Source organism: Centropristis striata, chromosome 16 (assembly GCF_030273125.1).
Source record: "Centropristis striata isolate RG_2023a ecotype Rhode Island chromosome 16, C.striata_1.0, whole genome shotgun sequence".
NCBI lineage: Eukaryota > Metazoa > Chordata > Actinopteri > Perciformes > Serranidae > Centropristis > Centropristis striata.
Window position 1 is genome coordinate 25271566 of NC_081532.1, and position 16143 is coordinate 25287708.

The following is a 16143-nucleotide window of genomic DNA, read 5'->3' on the forward strand; positions in this document are numbered from 1 at the left end:
GGTCATTTTGTGTCTTTTTTTGGTTATTTTGTGTCTTTTTTTGGCCATTTTATGTCTTTTTTGGTCATTTAGTGTCTTTTTTTTGGTCATTTAGTGTCTTCTTGGTCATTTTGAGTCTTTTTTGGTCATTTTGTTTCCTTTTTTTGGATGATCCGAACTGTGCGTGAGAGATTCTGTTCAGTGAGCGGGGGTCGCGGACAACATGCATGTTAAATTGGGGGTCGCGACTCAAAAAGGTTGAGAACTCCTGGTGTAGAGTACTACGTCACATACTGCTTAGCGATCTATCCAATCAGTAACCAGGCTGTTTTCAGGGGAGAAAAAAGACCCTGCTCTTCTACAGGGATGAAAAAAGTCCAGACAAAAGCCGGCTCCGGACTGCTCGTATTCAAATTAGGGGCGTTTAGGCGAGTGTGACCCGCCTCATTCCGGGTATTGCCCAGTTGTGGAAACAGCCCTTTTGTAAACATCCATGTATTTTCAAACTTGAAGCTCACAGTTTGTACACAGGCTTTCTGTTAAAAATGCGTAAGAATTGTCTGAATGATGTCTTCTCAGGTCTGGGACTGGTCATGACGCAGCAGGAGCAGCAGGAGTTCTCAGAGAGCCTGGAGGCGGCCCTCTCCTGGATGCGGGCCGTCCAGGAGAGGCTGAAGGCCAACGACAACACCCAGGGGCCCCGAGATGCCCTGGAGGTCCGACTCAGAGAGACAGAGGTGAGATAGTTCACTTAATGTTTGACCCTTCACCTTTGACCCCTGCTGCTACTTCAGCACTCTGTCACCAGATTGCAGAACGGGCACAGCTGCAGATTATAGTCTCTGAGCAGGGTTCAGTATCTGACAGTCTGTGAAAATATAATATTATAATTCTATTTAAATTAACTGCACTTGCAGGACTGTGATTTTCTACCAATGATACATGTTGTGTGATAATGCTGCTATTAGGGCTGGGCGATATGGACCAAAAGTCATATCCCGATATATTTAGACTGAATATCGATATACGATATATATCCTGATATTTTTATCGCAAAGTGAGAGCAAATGTTCAGTCAAAGCTAAATATGACATTCATTAAAACTATTTATTTTTTATTTATTATTATTATTATTATTTAAGTGAACATAAACACTGTATAACAACAGTAGTACCTTTTTCTTTCACTCCATAAAATGCATTTTTAAATAAGAAAATATATTAAATAAAAATAGCCTATGAAATAAAACAGGCCAATCTCTTTCTGAATAAATATATTTATATGAAAAAAGAATAACGAACATTACAAAAGTGCTAAATTTGACAAACCCTAGTGATGGAAGCATTTATATATATATATATATATATATATATATATATATATATATATATATATATATATATACATATATATATATGTATATATATATAAAGAAACATTTTTTTTAACTATATTGATATATGCGATATGGCCTTATTCCATATCACATTTAAAAATATATCGATATAGCTTTTATATCGATATATCGCCCAGCCCTAGCTGCTATCAAAAATCACATTCTAAGTAGTTTAGAGTAATTTGAGAGTCTTATTTATTTTATAATGTTAAATATACAGAATACCATATTTACATTTTCTAAAGCAGGGGTGTCAAACTCTGGCCCGCGGGCCAAATTTGGCCCGCAGTGTAATTTTATTTGGCCCGCAAGCCAATACCAAATTATTATATAATTATTGTACTATTAAAGCTGACCTGCAGGTATTATACAGCGCATTTACCGCTAATACTAGATTTATTATTATTTTATTTTTAAATGTATTAACCTGTTGAAAAACTTTATTTTGAAATTTAAATCAGAAGGATGCAAATAGAAAAGAGGCAAACGATTTTTTATTTCATTTTTATTTAATAAATTAATGACATTGATGTGTTTTTTATTTGAAATTTGATTTTGCATGTCTGCACTATTTAGTTATATATTGTATGTTTATAAGCGTTGCTGGTTCCATATTTAATGTTAAAGCAAAACATGTTTGGTATATATTAAAAGGTTAATTTGTTCAATGTTGGCCCGCGATTTTATTCAAGTTTTAAATTTTGGCCCATTGTGTATTTGAGTTTGACACCCCTATTCTAAAGGCTATAATGCTGCTATTACCTGTTCTCTACTGAATGTGTAGAAAATCCATCAATCAGAGCATGAAGGTCGTGTGAAGATGGACATGGCGCTGGTGGCAGCTGAGAACCTTTTACAGGGTGAAGATGAAGAGCTGAGGAACCACACCCACGCTCAGCTCAAAGACCTGAAGAGCCTGTGGGAGGAGACCTCCACCTACATCATCCACTGTCACAGGTGCTGCTCCACACTTCTCACTGCACACTTCAGGTCTACTCTGCCCTACAAAGTCTAACTACAGTATCTACATTTTTGGTCAAAATTGAGTTATAACTAAAAATGAACTCCTTGATGTCGGTTTTATCTTGTGACAAAGTTTTAGATTTCAATTTTGCTTTATTTCAGATAAATAATCATATAAAAACCACAAAATCCAACTCAAAACCAAGCAGTAATTGCGCTTATAACGGTCTGCTTTGGATATATATACTAATTTAAACATAAAAAATACTTTTAATAAGTTTATCTGAAAGGGAAATTATTATCTAGATAGTGATGAAGTAAAAAGGTGAGATTAAATGATATTAAGACTGAAATTATAAATAATAATTATATTAAATTATAATAAATTATAAATGTCTTTATAATATTAACTCTAAAATATGCACATCTTTGAATAGAGTTGTTAAAAACTTTTAAATACACTCATAACAAAATTAATTAAAAAATGTTTATTCACTGAAAACAAAATATAAAAGCTGAAAAATAAGACAACATTATAGTTATTGTACTCTGTATCTGTATTACTATTAGAACCTTTTACAGCAATGCAGTAATTACAATTTTGGGGTCAAAGGTCAAATAAATCATCATGATTTTTGAGCAAAAAATTATATCATCAATACATGTAGAAATAAGTGTCATATCACTTATCTACATAGAACCCATTTGGCTGGCCAGTTAAAAAACGTTAAAAAAAACTTTAAAGCAGTTTTTCTCAGTTTAACCTTTTGCGTAGTTACTGCAGTTAGTTTTATTTAAATGTTAGTTGCTTTGCTCAGCAAATAGTTAGCTTTTTATTTAGATAGGTAAACCAATAGAATGTAAATAAAATGGTCTTTAACTTTGTCACAGTAGCGTACTTTAGATAAATCACTATCACTGTTAGCTTGTACTAACAACATGGTCATGTTCACACAGTTAAAACATACACATACATTCAATGTGTAGTTTAAAGCAGTAGTTCTCAACCTTTTTGAGTCGCGACCCCCAATTTAACAGGCATGTTGTCCGTGACCCCCGCTCACTGAACAGAATCTCACACACAGTTCAGATCACCCAAAAAAGAAAAAATTACCTAAAAAGGAAACAAAATGACCAAAAAAGACACAAATTGACCACAAAATGACCAAAAAAAGACAAAAAAAGGGCCAAAAAAAGACACAAAATTACCAAACAAAGACACAAATTGACCACAAAATGATAAAAAAAGACACAAAATGATAAAAAAAGACACAAAATGACTAAAAAAAGAAACAAAATTACCAAAAAAAGAAACAAAATTACCAAAAAAGTCACAAATTGACCACAAAATGATCAAAAAAAGACACAAAATGACCAAAAAACACACAAAATAACCCAAAAAAAGACATTAAGTGACCAAAAAGACTAAAACACATTAACACATGAACACTTTAACACAGTGGAGACAGAGCTGACTTCCAAAATGATTTGGCGACCCCCAGAAATCATCTCGCGACCCCAATTGGGGTCCCGACCCCAAGGTTGAGAACAGCTGGTTTAAAGTATACAGTCTGCTCAGCCTAACTCTTCTTCATGTGATTCAGTCGTATAGAGTGGGTGTGGCTCCACTGGGGCGAGTACCTGAAGGCCTACGAGGAGTTTGAGCTGTGGCTGACCAGGCAGCAGCGCAGCCTGGACGTCGGGGTGGAGCTGCAGCTCGGGGTGAAGGAGAAGCTTTGGCAGGTGGACCAACAAAGGGTGGTGGTAAGTGACATCCACGGCCAGGCGGCGCTGCTGGAGAGGCTGCTGGACGAGGCTGCTGCACTGCACAACAGGACCCAGGACCCCAGTGTGGACCCCCAGGCCCAGGAGAGGCTGCAGGAGGCCTACAACGATGTCAGAGACAGAGCTGGGGTGAGCTGCTTATTCATGGTTCTATACTTACTGTACATACAAGGTTTGCGTATGCTAAAAGCCATTGCAATGGATGTGTGAGACAATTGACCTATGGCTAAGCCCCGCCCCCTCCACTCACTCTGACTAACAGTCAATATTGGGTGACAGGTGCTATGGCAGCTGTCACAGTAGGAGACATCTCACAGGAGGCAATTGATCATTTTTGGAGACAGAAAGATTATATATCACTCGAAGTCACCAAAAGGGCCTTAAGTATCCATTGGAGGGTTATATTAATAATTTTACTGTTAGAATGTCGAGCTCAGCTCCAGGCAAACATTTACAGGTCAAAGTATAAAGGTGATTAACCACATCTTGTTGCCATTAATGGTTCATGATAAAATTAAATATGTACAGGTCTCAGTTGCATACGTTTCCAGGACAACAAGCCTTTTTACCATCTTTACCAAGAGTACTTCTCCGTTAGTTTGGTGCTACAGTATTTACCTGAATCATTCAGCACAACATTGCTAACATTTGTTATCTTGGTTATTTACAGAAAAGTTAATGAAGCTAAGCTCCAAAAGTTAACGTTAGTAACTAGAGCCCTTTGGACAACAGCTAACAATCTTGTACGATTGCCAAAGTACAAAAATTAACACATAACAGGTCTATGAACTTCCAGCAAACAAAGTGACATGATGTACAACGCAGCTAGAAGCTAACGTTAGGCTAGCGTTAGGCTAGCGTTAGGCTAACGTTAGGCTAACGTTGGAGATGTTAAAGATAACTTTAACATCTCTAACATCTAAACATCTCTAGCAGAGTGACAATATGTTGCCTCAGATACGTTGTTGACTTCCTTTCGAACAGATGTAGACATCCTTGTTAATTTTATCCATGTTTAGTTGGTGTTGTGGTCTACTGTATAACTTTATCCAGAGCAGACACTTATCTGGGTTGAGATGTGGCTTGGGAAAGGGAAGTAAATCCAGCCCGTGGCCCAGCCTCTCAGGATACCTAGTGTCAGAGTTGCATGTACCTCATGTACACCGTTTGATCATTTTAAACTTAAAATGTCAAGAAAAAACATATAAAAACGAATTAAAACTGACTAACTCCAATGCATTTCAATGGACGTGGAAGCAGAGAATGTCTGAGTGTATTGGGTTAGCTATGTGCACTGTGATTGGCTCATCGTGTTTGGGGGCGTGGCTTAGTCATAGGTCAATGGCTGCAGTATAAATTGTTTAGGTTCCTGCTAATAAGACAAGAAAATTGACTTTCATGCAGATCTCTTATGCTACTGCCATGCATTCTCAACCTGACAGCAGACTCTCATTAAGCGTTTTAAAGTTATTTTTTTAACAGCAGCAACTTATGAGCCAAGATGAGGAGCATAATGAGGAAGCATAACACAGCTGGAACAATATAAAAATAGTATAATGCTGTCACTGCACAGATTTAGTGTGTGTGCAGTAAGATGCATCATGCTGTGGCACGGGTACACATCTCTTGTCCTGGTAGTCTGTGCATATATACAGAATGCATCTTTGCTCTTGATCTTGCTGCATGGACAGATAATTTCACTTGACAAGATTTCTTGAAATTAAGATAATTTAATCTAGAAATAAGCATTTTGTATGCTTAAAATAATAAATTAACTCTTAACTCTTAGAGTTTTATCTTGTTTGTAGACACACCTTTTTTGCAGTGTAATGCATCCTTTCCCTTCCCAGTTACCTTCAAGTAAACTTCACTCAGAACACTACAGGATACATAGAAGCTTCAGGATTTATTCAGAGAACAATCACCATATCTATAATAATAGATGGTGACATAGAGCCCCTTTAAAAGACAGGGCCACTCCCCTGTTTCAGATTCTTTAAGTATGCAAGTAATCAAATGATGTGCAGTCACTTGACATGCTGTGAGTCAGCACTGCACAAAGCAGGATGCATGCAGTGCTTGTTTGCAAGCTATAAAAATCAAACTTTATGTTATTTAATTTTTTTTTTTGTTGTTATGTTTTATTGTCACGTGTACTATTTCATACTGCTTTTGTGTAGTGTGCCATGCAGCTTTTCCTCAGTCACGGGCTGTGTCTGTGTTAATGCAAGTCATTGATCAGAGCCTTGCACCCAGTCTGTGACAGCTCTGCTTTGGCTAATGCATATAGGATGTATTCTGCCCTACAGAGTCTAACTGTAGTATCTACATGTTTGGTCAAAATTGAGTTATAACTAAAAAATGAACTCCTTGATGTCTGTTTTATCTTGTGACAATTTTGCTTTATTTCAGATAAATAATTATATAAAAACCACAAAATCCAAATCAAAACCAAGCAGTAATTGCACTTACCACGGTCTGCTTTGGATATATATACTAATTTAAACATAAGAATAAAAGAAATCATAAGTTTATTTGAAAGGGAAATTATTATCTAGATAGTGATGAAGTAAAAAAGTGAGTTAAAATTATATTAACACTAAAATATAACATTTCTTTATAATATTAAGTCTAAAATACACACATCTTTGAATAGAGTTGTTAAACACTTTTAAATACACTTATAACAAAATCAATTTGAAAATGTTTATTCACTGAAAACAAAATATAAAAGCTGAAAGAAGACAACAACATTGTAGTTACTGCACTCTGTTTTTGCATTACTGTTAGGACCTATTATAGCAATGCAGTAACTACATTTTTGGGATCAAAGGTCAAATAAATCATCATGATTTTTTAGCATAAAAATGACATCATCAATACATGTAGAAATAAGTGTCATATCATTTATGTACCTATAACCAATTTGACTGGCCGGTTAAAACACGTTAAAAAGTAGTTTTTCTCAGTTTTACCCCTTGTAAAGTTACTGCAGTTAGACTTTGTAGGGCAGAATAGTAGATTGACTTGTGTGTAGTATAATAATTTAATAATACTTTAAGTGCATGAGGAGAGAAAACAAGTAAATGAATAAACTAAAGCAATGTGTGTAGAAAGAAAATTAAAATGAACCCTAGAGCGAAAGCATGTTAATCCTCTTGACTAAAACAAAAGAGAAGGCCCTTGTTTGAATGAGGAACAGCTCCGCTGTAAGAGGAAGCTCAGACCTTTAGAAACACATGAGTTGTGATGCTAATGGCTAAAAATAGAGAATGTCATTTTGTTATGCCCTCATTATTAACCCATTTAATCCCAAATTTTACCAAGACATGAAAATATCCAAATCATGTGTCATTAGTACTCCTATTATTGAAATAATCAACTATTAGTTTAAAAGACTTTCATGGAAAAATAGGTGAAGAAGTGTGTTTTAAATTCGGTCACAATAGTGATTGGTGGGATAAGATGTTGTTTCTACCATTTACCCATCAGGCTGTCTCATTCTTCAGAGTTACCAGACTAACTGAATTTCCCCTCGGGGATAAATACAGTAATTTTGATTTATTTATTTGATTTATAGACTACATTAACATATTTCTCCTATACAGTCACAAAAAATATTATATTTCCCTTTCCAGTTATTAACAAATGTACAATTCTGTTACTGGTAGTCTCCAACATTGCCACTAGAATAACATTCTTGTGTGACTTTGGCCTACATTATTAAATATACAACTATACCAATATGAATACTGAGAGGACAATACATAGAGCAAACGACAAAAAGCAGTTATCAGTCTAACTCAACACTGTTACTTTATTGTAACAGACATACCATTTTTACTTTTGGACATTTCCAATGTGATCTCCCTTAGAGTGGGAGGAGGAGAACATCCATTGGCTCAGGGCAGCTTTGTTTGACATATTCTGCAGGAATAGAGCCTTATAACTAAGAAATATTTTTACAGTCACTATTGTGACCGGTGGGATTAAATGTTTTTTAATTTATTATTGTGATTGGGAGACTTCTGTCAGCAGGCAATTGCAAATTGTGCGTTTTAATGAAAAGAGTGCTGATTTTATTCTGTATCTCTGTAGCCAAACTGTTTACTGAATTTCAGAGGGGTCTGATTTACATTCAGAGTAGAGCTCCTGTTGGATTAGTCAACATTGACAAATAAATGCCCGCTGCTTTTTTCGTCTGTGAGCTGCACAATGAGACAGCTCTTCCTCTTCTCTTTGCAGACAGCTCTTTCAAATGTCAGTCAGGCTTTATAACACACCCACGTCAATCTTTACCTACATCATGCATTCACATGAACACACTGGTTTGCTGGCAAATCTATACTTTTGTCTCCAAATGGGAAAGTTGTGACTAAATTCAGGCTGTGTTTTATGTGATAATATTTTCTGGGAGTGCTTGCTACCTGTTAACTGGCTGTTTTTAGTAATGTGTCGGTTTGTTCTCTAAATTTCAATCTGCTCTCAGGAGTTTTTCTCACAGGAGAATACACATTCAAATTCGTGCTCCTTGCTCAGATACCCAAATGTGAGGTCTGTGATGTGTGCTGAAAGATGTTTATTCATTTTGAGCAATGCGCTGCTAAAAATTCCCCTGCTGTGCTAGGAGCGTCTGACGCTGCTTCAGAAGATCGCTGAGGAGCACCAGACATACCAAGGGTGCGTTCAGAGGTTCCAGTCGTGGCTGCTGTCAAAAACCAAGGAGCTAGCTGATCTGATGGAAAGAGAGGATACAGCTGAGAACAAGCTCAAAGCCTTACAAGTGAGACTCGCTGAAGATGAATTAGGAAGTTGCTCTTTGATGTCTGAAAGCCTGTCTTTGTCAGAGTATTCTATCTGGGGTATACGTATTCTCAGCTGTATAAAACATACTTTGTACTCTAAAAGTACAAATCAAGTGAAAAGTAAATATAATTATTCTCATGGTTAATGGTGCCACTGCAGCAAGACATCAAAAGCATCAATACAATGTGGTCTATATAATAGCATTAGCATGCAGAACTGGTTGGGACACAAAGAAATAGAGAGCACATGTATAACACTGCAGTATTCCAAATATAAATCAAAATTCTGTCTTATCTCACTGCTCTAAACTGCACAGTGTATATATATATTTATATATATATAACTGCAGAGTATATATATATATACATATATATATATATATATATATATAACTGCAGAGTTTATAGCTCAGGTGATTTGTGTCTGAACTGTTACAGTTTGGAGAGTGGCACCACACAAAATAAAAGATTCACTTATTTTTCACTGTTTAATTAAATTAATTATAAACTGGCCGCTTGAAAATATTTATTAATTTGAAAAATCATAACGGTAATGATTAAAATTCCATTTAAATATTGCATTTAAAACATAATTGAATATAGCTTAGTACTTACAGAGCACAAGGAGCTTATAGGAACTGTAAATGTAAAGCATGACATTTTATTCATTTAATATGTAAAGGACCATGTAGAATAATACATATAAATATTGCTATGTATTGTACTAGAGTTAGCTTGAGGTTAGTATTTTTAAATGTTACAACAGGCTGCATTTAAAATGCTTTTCAAAGTTTTGCAGTTCCATTTTTGTGAAATGACTAGCTGTGGAAATAGTATGTCTGGAAAAATCCAATTTCACAGTTGCATAATAGTGTTTTTTTTCTTCTGCATAATATTGTTTTTTTCTTCTGTTTTTTTCTTCTTTCAGGCGTTGGACGATAGCGTGGCTGGCGAGGAGAAGACCCTGCAGCATATCGAGGGAGTAGCGGAGGCAGTGAGGGGCAACACCTCTCCTTCTGGGGCGGAGGTGGTGGTGGAAGAGGCCGAGGATCTGAGGTTGGGCTGGCAGAGGCTGAGGCAGAGCCTGTGTGAGACTGACGAGGGGCTGCGCTCCAGCCTGGACTCGCACAGCCAGTACATCGCAAGATGCCAGCGGCTGGGAGAAGACATTAGCCACCTCAGGGTGCTGCTGCAGGGGCTAGACCAGGAGCTGGAGGAGGGCCGCGAGGCTAGGGAGCGCACTGACCGGACTGAGGAGCAGATGGTCGGCCAGTGGAGGAAATACACGGTAGGTTTTCTTTAAATATCAGCAATATTATAACGTTCAGTGGAAATTATAGTCCAGATGCAGGTCATTTATTGTGTTATTTCAGTTGATGGCTACTTTAATGAAGTACGTTTGGACCTGTGAGGTATTTCTACAATTCTACAATGTCATTTAGCAGATGATTTTATCCAAAGCGACATACAAATGATAGTAAATACAACACAAGCAAGAATGAAGTCAAGAAACATAGCAAGAGTAAGTGCCGTGGGTTAAGTTTGAGTCCATTAGGACACAAGTGCTTTCAGGTCGCAAGAGCGGTCAGTGAGATACTTGTCGTAGTCATCAGTGTAGGTCAAGAGTGAAGGTGTTCAGTAAAGAGTTGGGTTGGTAGTGGATGGAAGGGTTTGTGGACCTGAACAAAGGAGTTCAGATAAGAAGGGGCTGTGCCCGTTGCTATTTTGTAGGCAAGAGACAAGGCTTTGAATTTGATGCAGGCTGTGACTGGGAGCCAGTGCAGAGAGATGAGGAGCAGAGTGACATGAGCTCTCCTGGCTGGTTGAACACCAGACGTGCAGCCATGTTCTGGATCATCTGCAGAGGCTTGGTGGTGCAGCAGGAAGACCTGCCAGTAGAGAGTTGCAGTAGCCTAAGCCAGATGTCACAAGGGCTTGAACCAGGAGTTGTGTTGATTGCTTGGTCAGATAGGGTCTGATTTTCCTGATGTTGTACAGGGCGAATCGACAAGATCGGGCAATTGAGGACACATGAACCTTGAAGGTCAGTTGGTTATCAGTCATGACACCAAAGTTTCGTGCAGAGCTTGTGGGTACAAGTTGCATGGATCCAAGCTGAAGATTGATAGGCTGGTATAAGGTGGGACAGGCTGGGATGACGTGAAGCTCCGTCTGTTGAGAGGTTAAGCTGAAGGTGGTGTTCTGTCATCCATGTGGAGATGTCCACAAGACAAACAGAGATGCGAGCCGAGACTGTGGGGTCGTTTGGTGGGAAGGAAAGGAACAGCTGGGTATCATCTGCATAACAATGGTATGAGAAGCCATGAATGCAGATGATTGTGCCAAGTGAGGTGGTGTAGATTGAGAAGAGAAGGGGGCCTAGCACTGATCCTTTAGGCACCCCAGTGGAAAGATGTCTAGTATGTAATTCTTGTAAAGTTCTGTGTCAGATGAAACTTTGCATGTTGTGTTAAATGTGTGTGAACGGAGAGCTGTTGTCTGTTGACTGTATAACAGTACAAGACTGTACTACTCTTCTTGGAAGGTTTGGGCGATAGGACGATATTTACTGTGGTATTTACTCACATGTCAGTATGTAATCCAGTTACTCAGAGAAACCATATTGGACAGATATACTATCACTATAGTAGCCTGGTTATTTGAATGGTATAAGTGATAGAATATGCTTCACAGGTTAGTCCTGAATCTTTGCAACAATTCTAAACAAAAGAACCTAACTAAACATGACCAAGAGGTCTGCAGACTCCAGGAGAAAGTTGTGCACCATCATTTCATCATCATTTTTGCTATGATGTTTGACCATGCTAGCTAGTCCTTTTAATAATTAGGGCCCGAGCAGGCAACGACCTGCGAGGTCCCTATTGTATTTCTAATGATTATTATTATTTTTTTTTTTTATTATTATTCTCGTACCCAAATGATCGCATTTTTCACTCCCTGAACATACCCCAAAACTCATGAAACTTTAAACATAAGTCATACCTGGCGAAAAATTGTATAATCTATTGTCATCCTGAATTTTCACCACTAGGTGGCGCTATAATAAAGGAAAGTGCGTTTTGGCTAATAACTCCCACATACTTTATCGCACATTCAAAAAACTTATATCCACGCGTTCACTGAGTTGTGCTGAATCTCGTGATATAAGCCACGCCCATTTTCGCCAAGAGTTTTTTTTCGCAAATTCGCAAAATGTCGTGAACCTACTTTTTCGAACTCCTATGGAAGAATTATCCTATCTTTATTCAAGAGCATAGATTTTCAGTTTGAGAGCATAATTTGTCTTTCTCATGCTCAGATTTGTTCTCCTCATGCTCACATTTTGCGCTCGCACTCAGATTTCTGCTGCTTTCTTTCAAAATGTGTGTGTGCACTTAAAAATCACATGCTTGTGCTCACATTTCTTCTTCTTGGACACAAACATTTTGCTCGCACTCAAATACGTCCTGTGCGCACTCAAATCTAAAGTCTACGCGCTCAGATCTCAACTCTGCGCTCTCAAAACTTTTGTGCTCGCACCCAGAACACGCACGTCCTCTCAGGTTGAGGTGTCTGCTCAGACTGAACGATGTCCCGCCCTGCGCTTAAAGTAGTGTGTTTCACCAGCAAATAGGGAGACAGCTAGATTATGGCCCGGTCTTAGGTGCGTTCCCTAGCCTTTTTGAGCGCTCCGTCGGGGCGGGTATATGGTCTGTTTGTAAAACTGCTTCTCTCTTAAAATACACCAATTTACCATATTAGCCAGCTATTTCAATCGTCACCTATTTAAAACGCAGCATATTTATGTAGAATTAATCTTAAGTAGTCCTAAAAAGAGTTATTGTAGTTTAGATTATATATATATATATTTTTTTTTTCTATTATTATTTATATATATATATATTTTTTTTTTTTCATCTGTATAGTGGTGTCATGATAGTCCAGTGGTGAAGTACACTACCATCTGTTGCATTTTAAATTATGATTTAAAATTTTAATTGATAAATTAATGTAACAGTAATACACTCCGTGTAACCAGCTGATTCTCTTATTGCAACGTGTATCACCATCCTATTTACGCGGTCAAAGCCAGGGGGCGCATAATTAGGCTAATGTTGGTAATACTTTCACTTTCACAAGAAGAAGACTTTGAGCAGGATTCGGAGCGCGGCAGTGAATGAATGGGAGACAGATGGATGGCCAAAGACCTCAAGTAAGTTCATTGCTAAATGTTGCTACAACTCAAAACACATTGATCATATACAGTAGTTTCAATAACAGTACCGTAATCATTTTGACACTCGTACTTATCAACATATATAGCGGGCCTTCATTGTAACATGTACAACGAAAGTACAATAATTGGCAACGTATGATCGTACCAGCGGCAGGTCGGCACACATAATGATGCGCGAGCTGAAGGGAATCCCCGCTGACGTCACTTCATTCATAATGAGTTTCTGTCCTAGTGCCGACAAAGGCCCGCTATATATGTTGATAAGTACAAGTGTTTTGAGTTGTAGCAACATTTAACAATGAACTTACTTGAGGTCTTTGGCCATCCATCTGTCTCCCATTCATTCGCTGCCGCGCTCCGAATCCTGCTCAAAGTCTTCTTCTTGTGAAAGTGAAAGTATTACCAACATTAGCCTTATTATGCGCCCCCTGGCTTTGACCGCGTAAATAGGACGGTGATACACGTTGCAATAAGAGAATCAGCTGGTTACACGGATTGTATTACTGTTACATTAATTTATCAATATATATATATATATATATATATATATATATATATATATATATATAAAAATAATAATAGAAAAAAAAAAAATATATATATATATATTCTAAACTACCATAACTCTTTTTAGGACTACTTAAGATTAATTCTACATAAATATGCTGCGTTTTAAATAGGTGACGATTGAAATAGCTGGCTAATATGGTAAATTGGTGTATTTTAAGAGAGAAGCAGTTTTACAAACAGACCATATACCCGCCCCGACGGAGCGCTCAAAAAGGCTAGGGAACGCACCTAAGACCGGGCCATAATCTAGCTGTCTCCCTATTGGCTGGTGAAACACACTACTTTAAGCACAGGGCGGGACATCGTTCAGTCTGAGCAGACACCTCAACCTGAGAGGACGTGCGTGTTCTGGGTGCGAGCACAAAAGTTTTGAGAGCGCAGAGTTGAGATCTGAGCGCGTAGACTTTAGATTTGAGTGCGCACAGGACATATTTGAGTGCGAGCAAAATGTTTGTGTCCAAGAAGAAGAAATGTGAGCACAAGCATGTGATTTTTAAGTGCACGCACACATTTTGAAAGAAAGCAGCAGAAATCTGAGTGCGAGCGCAAAATGTGAGCATGAGGAGAACAAATCTGAGCATGAGAAAGACAAATTATGCTCTCAAACTGAAAATCTACGCTCTTGAATAAAGATAGGATAATTCTTCCATAAACTCCTCCTAGGCAATTTCATCGTTTTGCACCAAACTTTGCACACTGCATCTATGGACCCTCATGACAAAAACTTATTAAAAGAATTTTGATTACCCAAATAATACTCAAGTTATTAAATAACAACTTCCTGCAGGTGGCGCTCTTTTCAACACAAAACACAAAGTGTTGCATATCTCCACATTGGTGTGTCTGAATGACATGAAACTCAGGTTGCTGCTTCCCTATGAGCCCCTTAGGCTCGATGCAAAATTTTGGGCGATGACCACTAGGTGGCGCTCTTTAAATTGAAGTATTTTATATCTCCAAATCGGTTGGTCGGATTAACACCAAACTTGGTATACTTATTGTCAATGCCCTCCTGAGGATAACCCTAGAAGATTTTATTGATCGCCCCTTAGGTGGCGCTCTGGCAGCAGTTTAATTTAATGAGTGCCACTGTGCCCAGACCATAAGACTTAAGGCAATGAAATTCATAGGGGTGGTATAGGCTGGCCCCTGTAACGCACAAACCCCAACGGCAGCATGCCCCGACACGCGTGTACTTGTTGTGTACGTCTTTAAAAGTATGTCTTTATCACAGTAAATATTCATGAGTAAAACAGCAACAATAAGAGATAGCATTAGGGGGGAAAAAGTGGTAGTAGTATAAATTGCTCTAGTCATAAATGTGTAATAACAAATTAGGTAATTTATTAATTAATTGAAATTGTAAAAGTGAAGAGGGGCTTACAGCATATGGTGTATATGAAGTCCATTTCCTCAAGTATGCCTCATGAGTTGTTGAGAATTTTTGGCCTATTAACATTTGTTACCCAGAATTAGTGCTAAATTGTACTATTTTTGAGCACTTGAGAATTGATAAAAAATGTCAAAAATACCTCCTCAATACCACATTAAGACATTGAAGAATACCATAGAAAAACCATGCTGTCATCTGGTTTAAAAAACTTTAAATTTTTGGAGATTTTTGGAGATTTCTGTGTTTTCGGTTATTGGATGGCAAGTACTTCTTTTCTGTAAACTGAGTCATTAAATGAATGCCTTTAATGCACTCTCTGGTTTATGGTTGTAAAGTTTGATGAGGCTGTGATTATCCTAGAAGTCACAACACCTCATTTTATACACTGAGATCAAGTTTAAAAAATTCTCTTACTACAATGACGGACTGACATCATCATACATAAATAAAATTCTCATTGAGGTAAAAGGTGAAAGTAACACATGTATACTACATGCTAAACACTGCATGGTTCTTGCTCAAAACAGCATGGTATTAGCATGAAGTGTCTGTAAAGGGGAAACTTGTGAGTATCCATAGAGCCTATGGACACTTTCCGCCCACTTCCAGACAAGATAGCAGGACATGGTTGTTGGTATTAATGGATTGGATGGACTAGTTTCACATGATATATTTATCTTCCCAGTAGCATTAAAAATAAGCCTGCTACAGCCTCTGAAAGACGTAAGGTCAGCTGAGGATGCCGGCATCCTTAAGGAGTTGAAGAGGTTAGAGAGGTGACATGGAGAGAGAGGGCATATGATATGCAACAAAGAGCCATGACTGGAATCTAACTGTAGTGGTTATAGTGTGGGACGTGTCTGACCTGTCAGATCAACTGGACATCCCAATAATGGTTTTATGGTTCATTGGAATTTTTTCTATGCTGAGTAAGTGAAGAGAGCACAACTGCAATTGTGCATAAACTGTCTTTTTCTATGAGATTGTCTTTCCCAAAGATTCAGGTTAGCATCAA

At 37.8% G+C, this 16143-nt stretch overlaps 1 protein-coding gene across 1 annotated transcript in view; it reads left to right on the plus strand.

The window, feature by feature from the left end:
• The first annotated feature begins 419 nt into the window (after positions 1–419).
• The window catches only part of syne3 (spectrin repeat containing, nuclear envelope family member 3), a 68623-nt gene continuing 52899 nt past the window's right edge, over positions 420–16143 (plus strand). Inside the window, exons 1-5 of the mRNA XM_059352907.1 lie at positions 420–716; positions 2160–2332; positions 3943–4252; positions 8751–8906; positions 9857–10216. Of these exons, the coding sequence (XP_059208890.1) occupies positions 525–716; positions 2160–2332; positions 3943–4252; positions 8751–8906; positions 9857–10216 (1191 nt within the window). The 5' untranslated portion in view covers positions 420–524. The remainder of the gene's footprint in view (positions 717–2159; positions 2333–3942; positions 4253–8750; positions 8907–9856; positions 10217–16143) is intronic.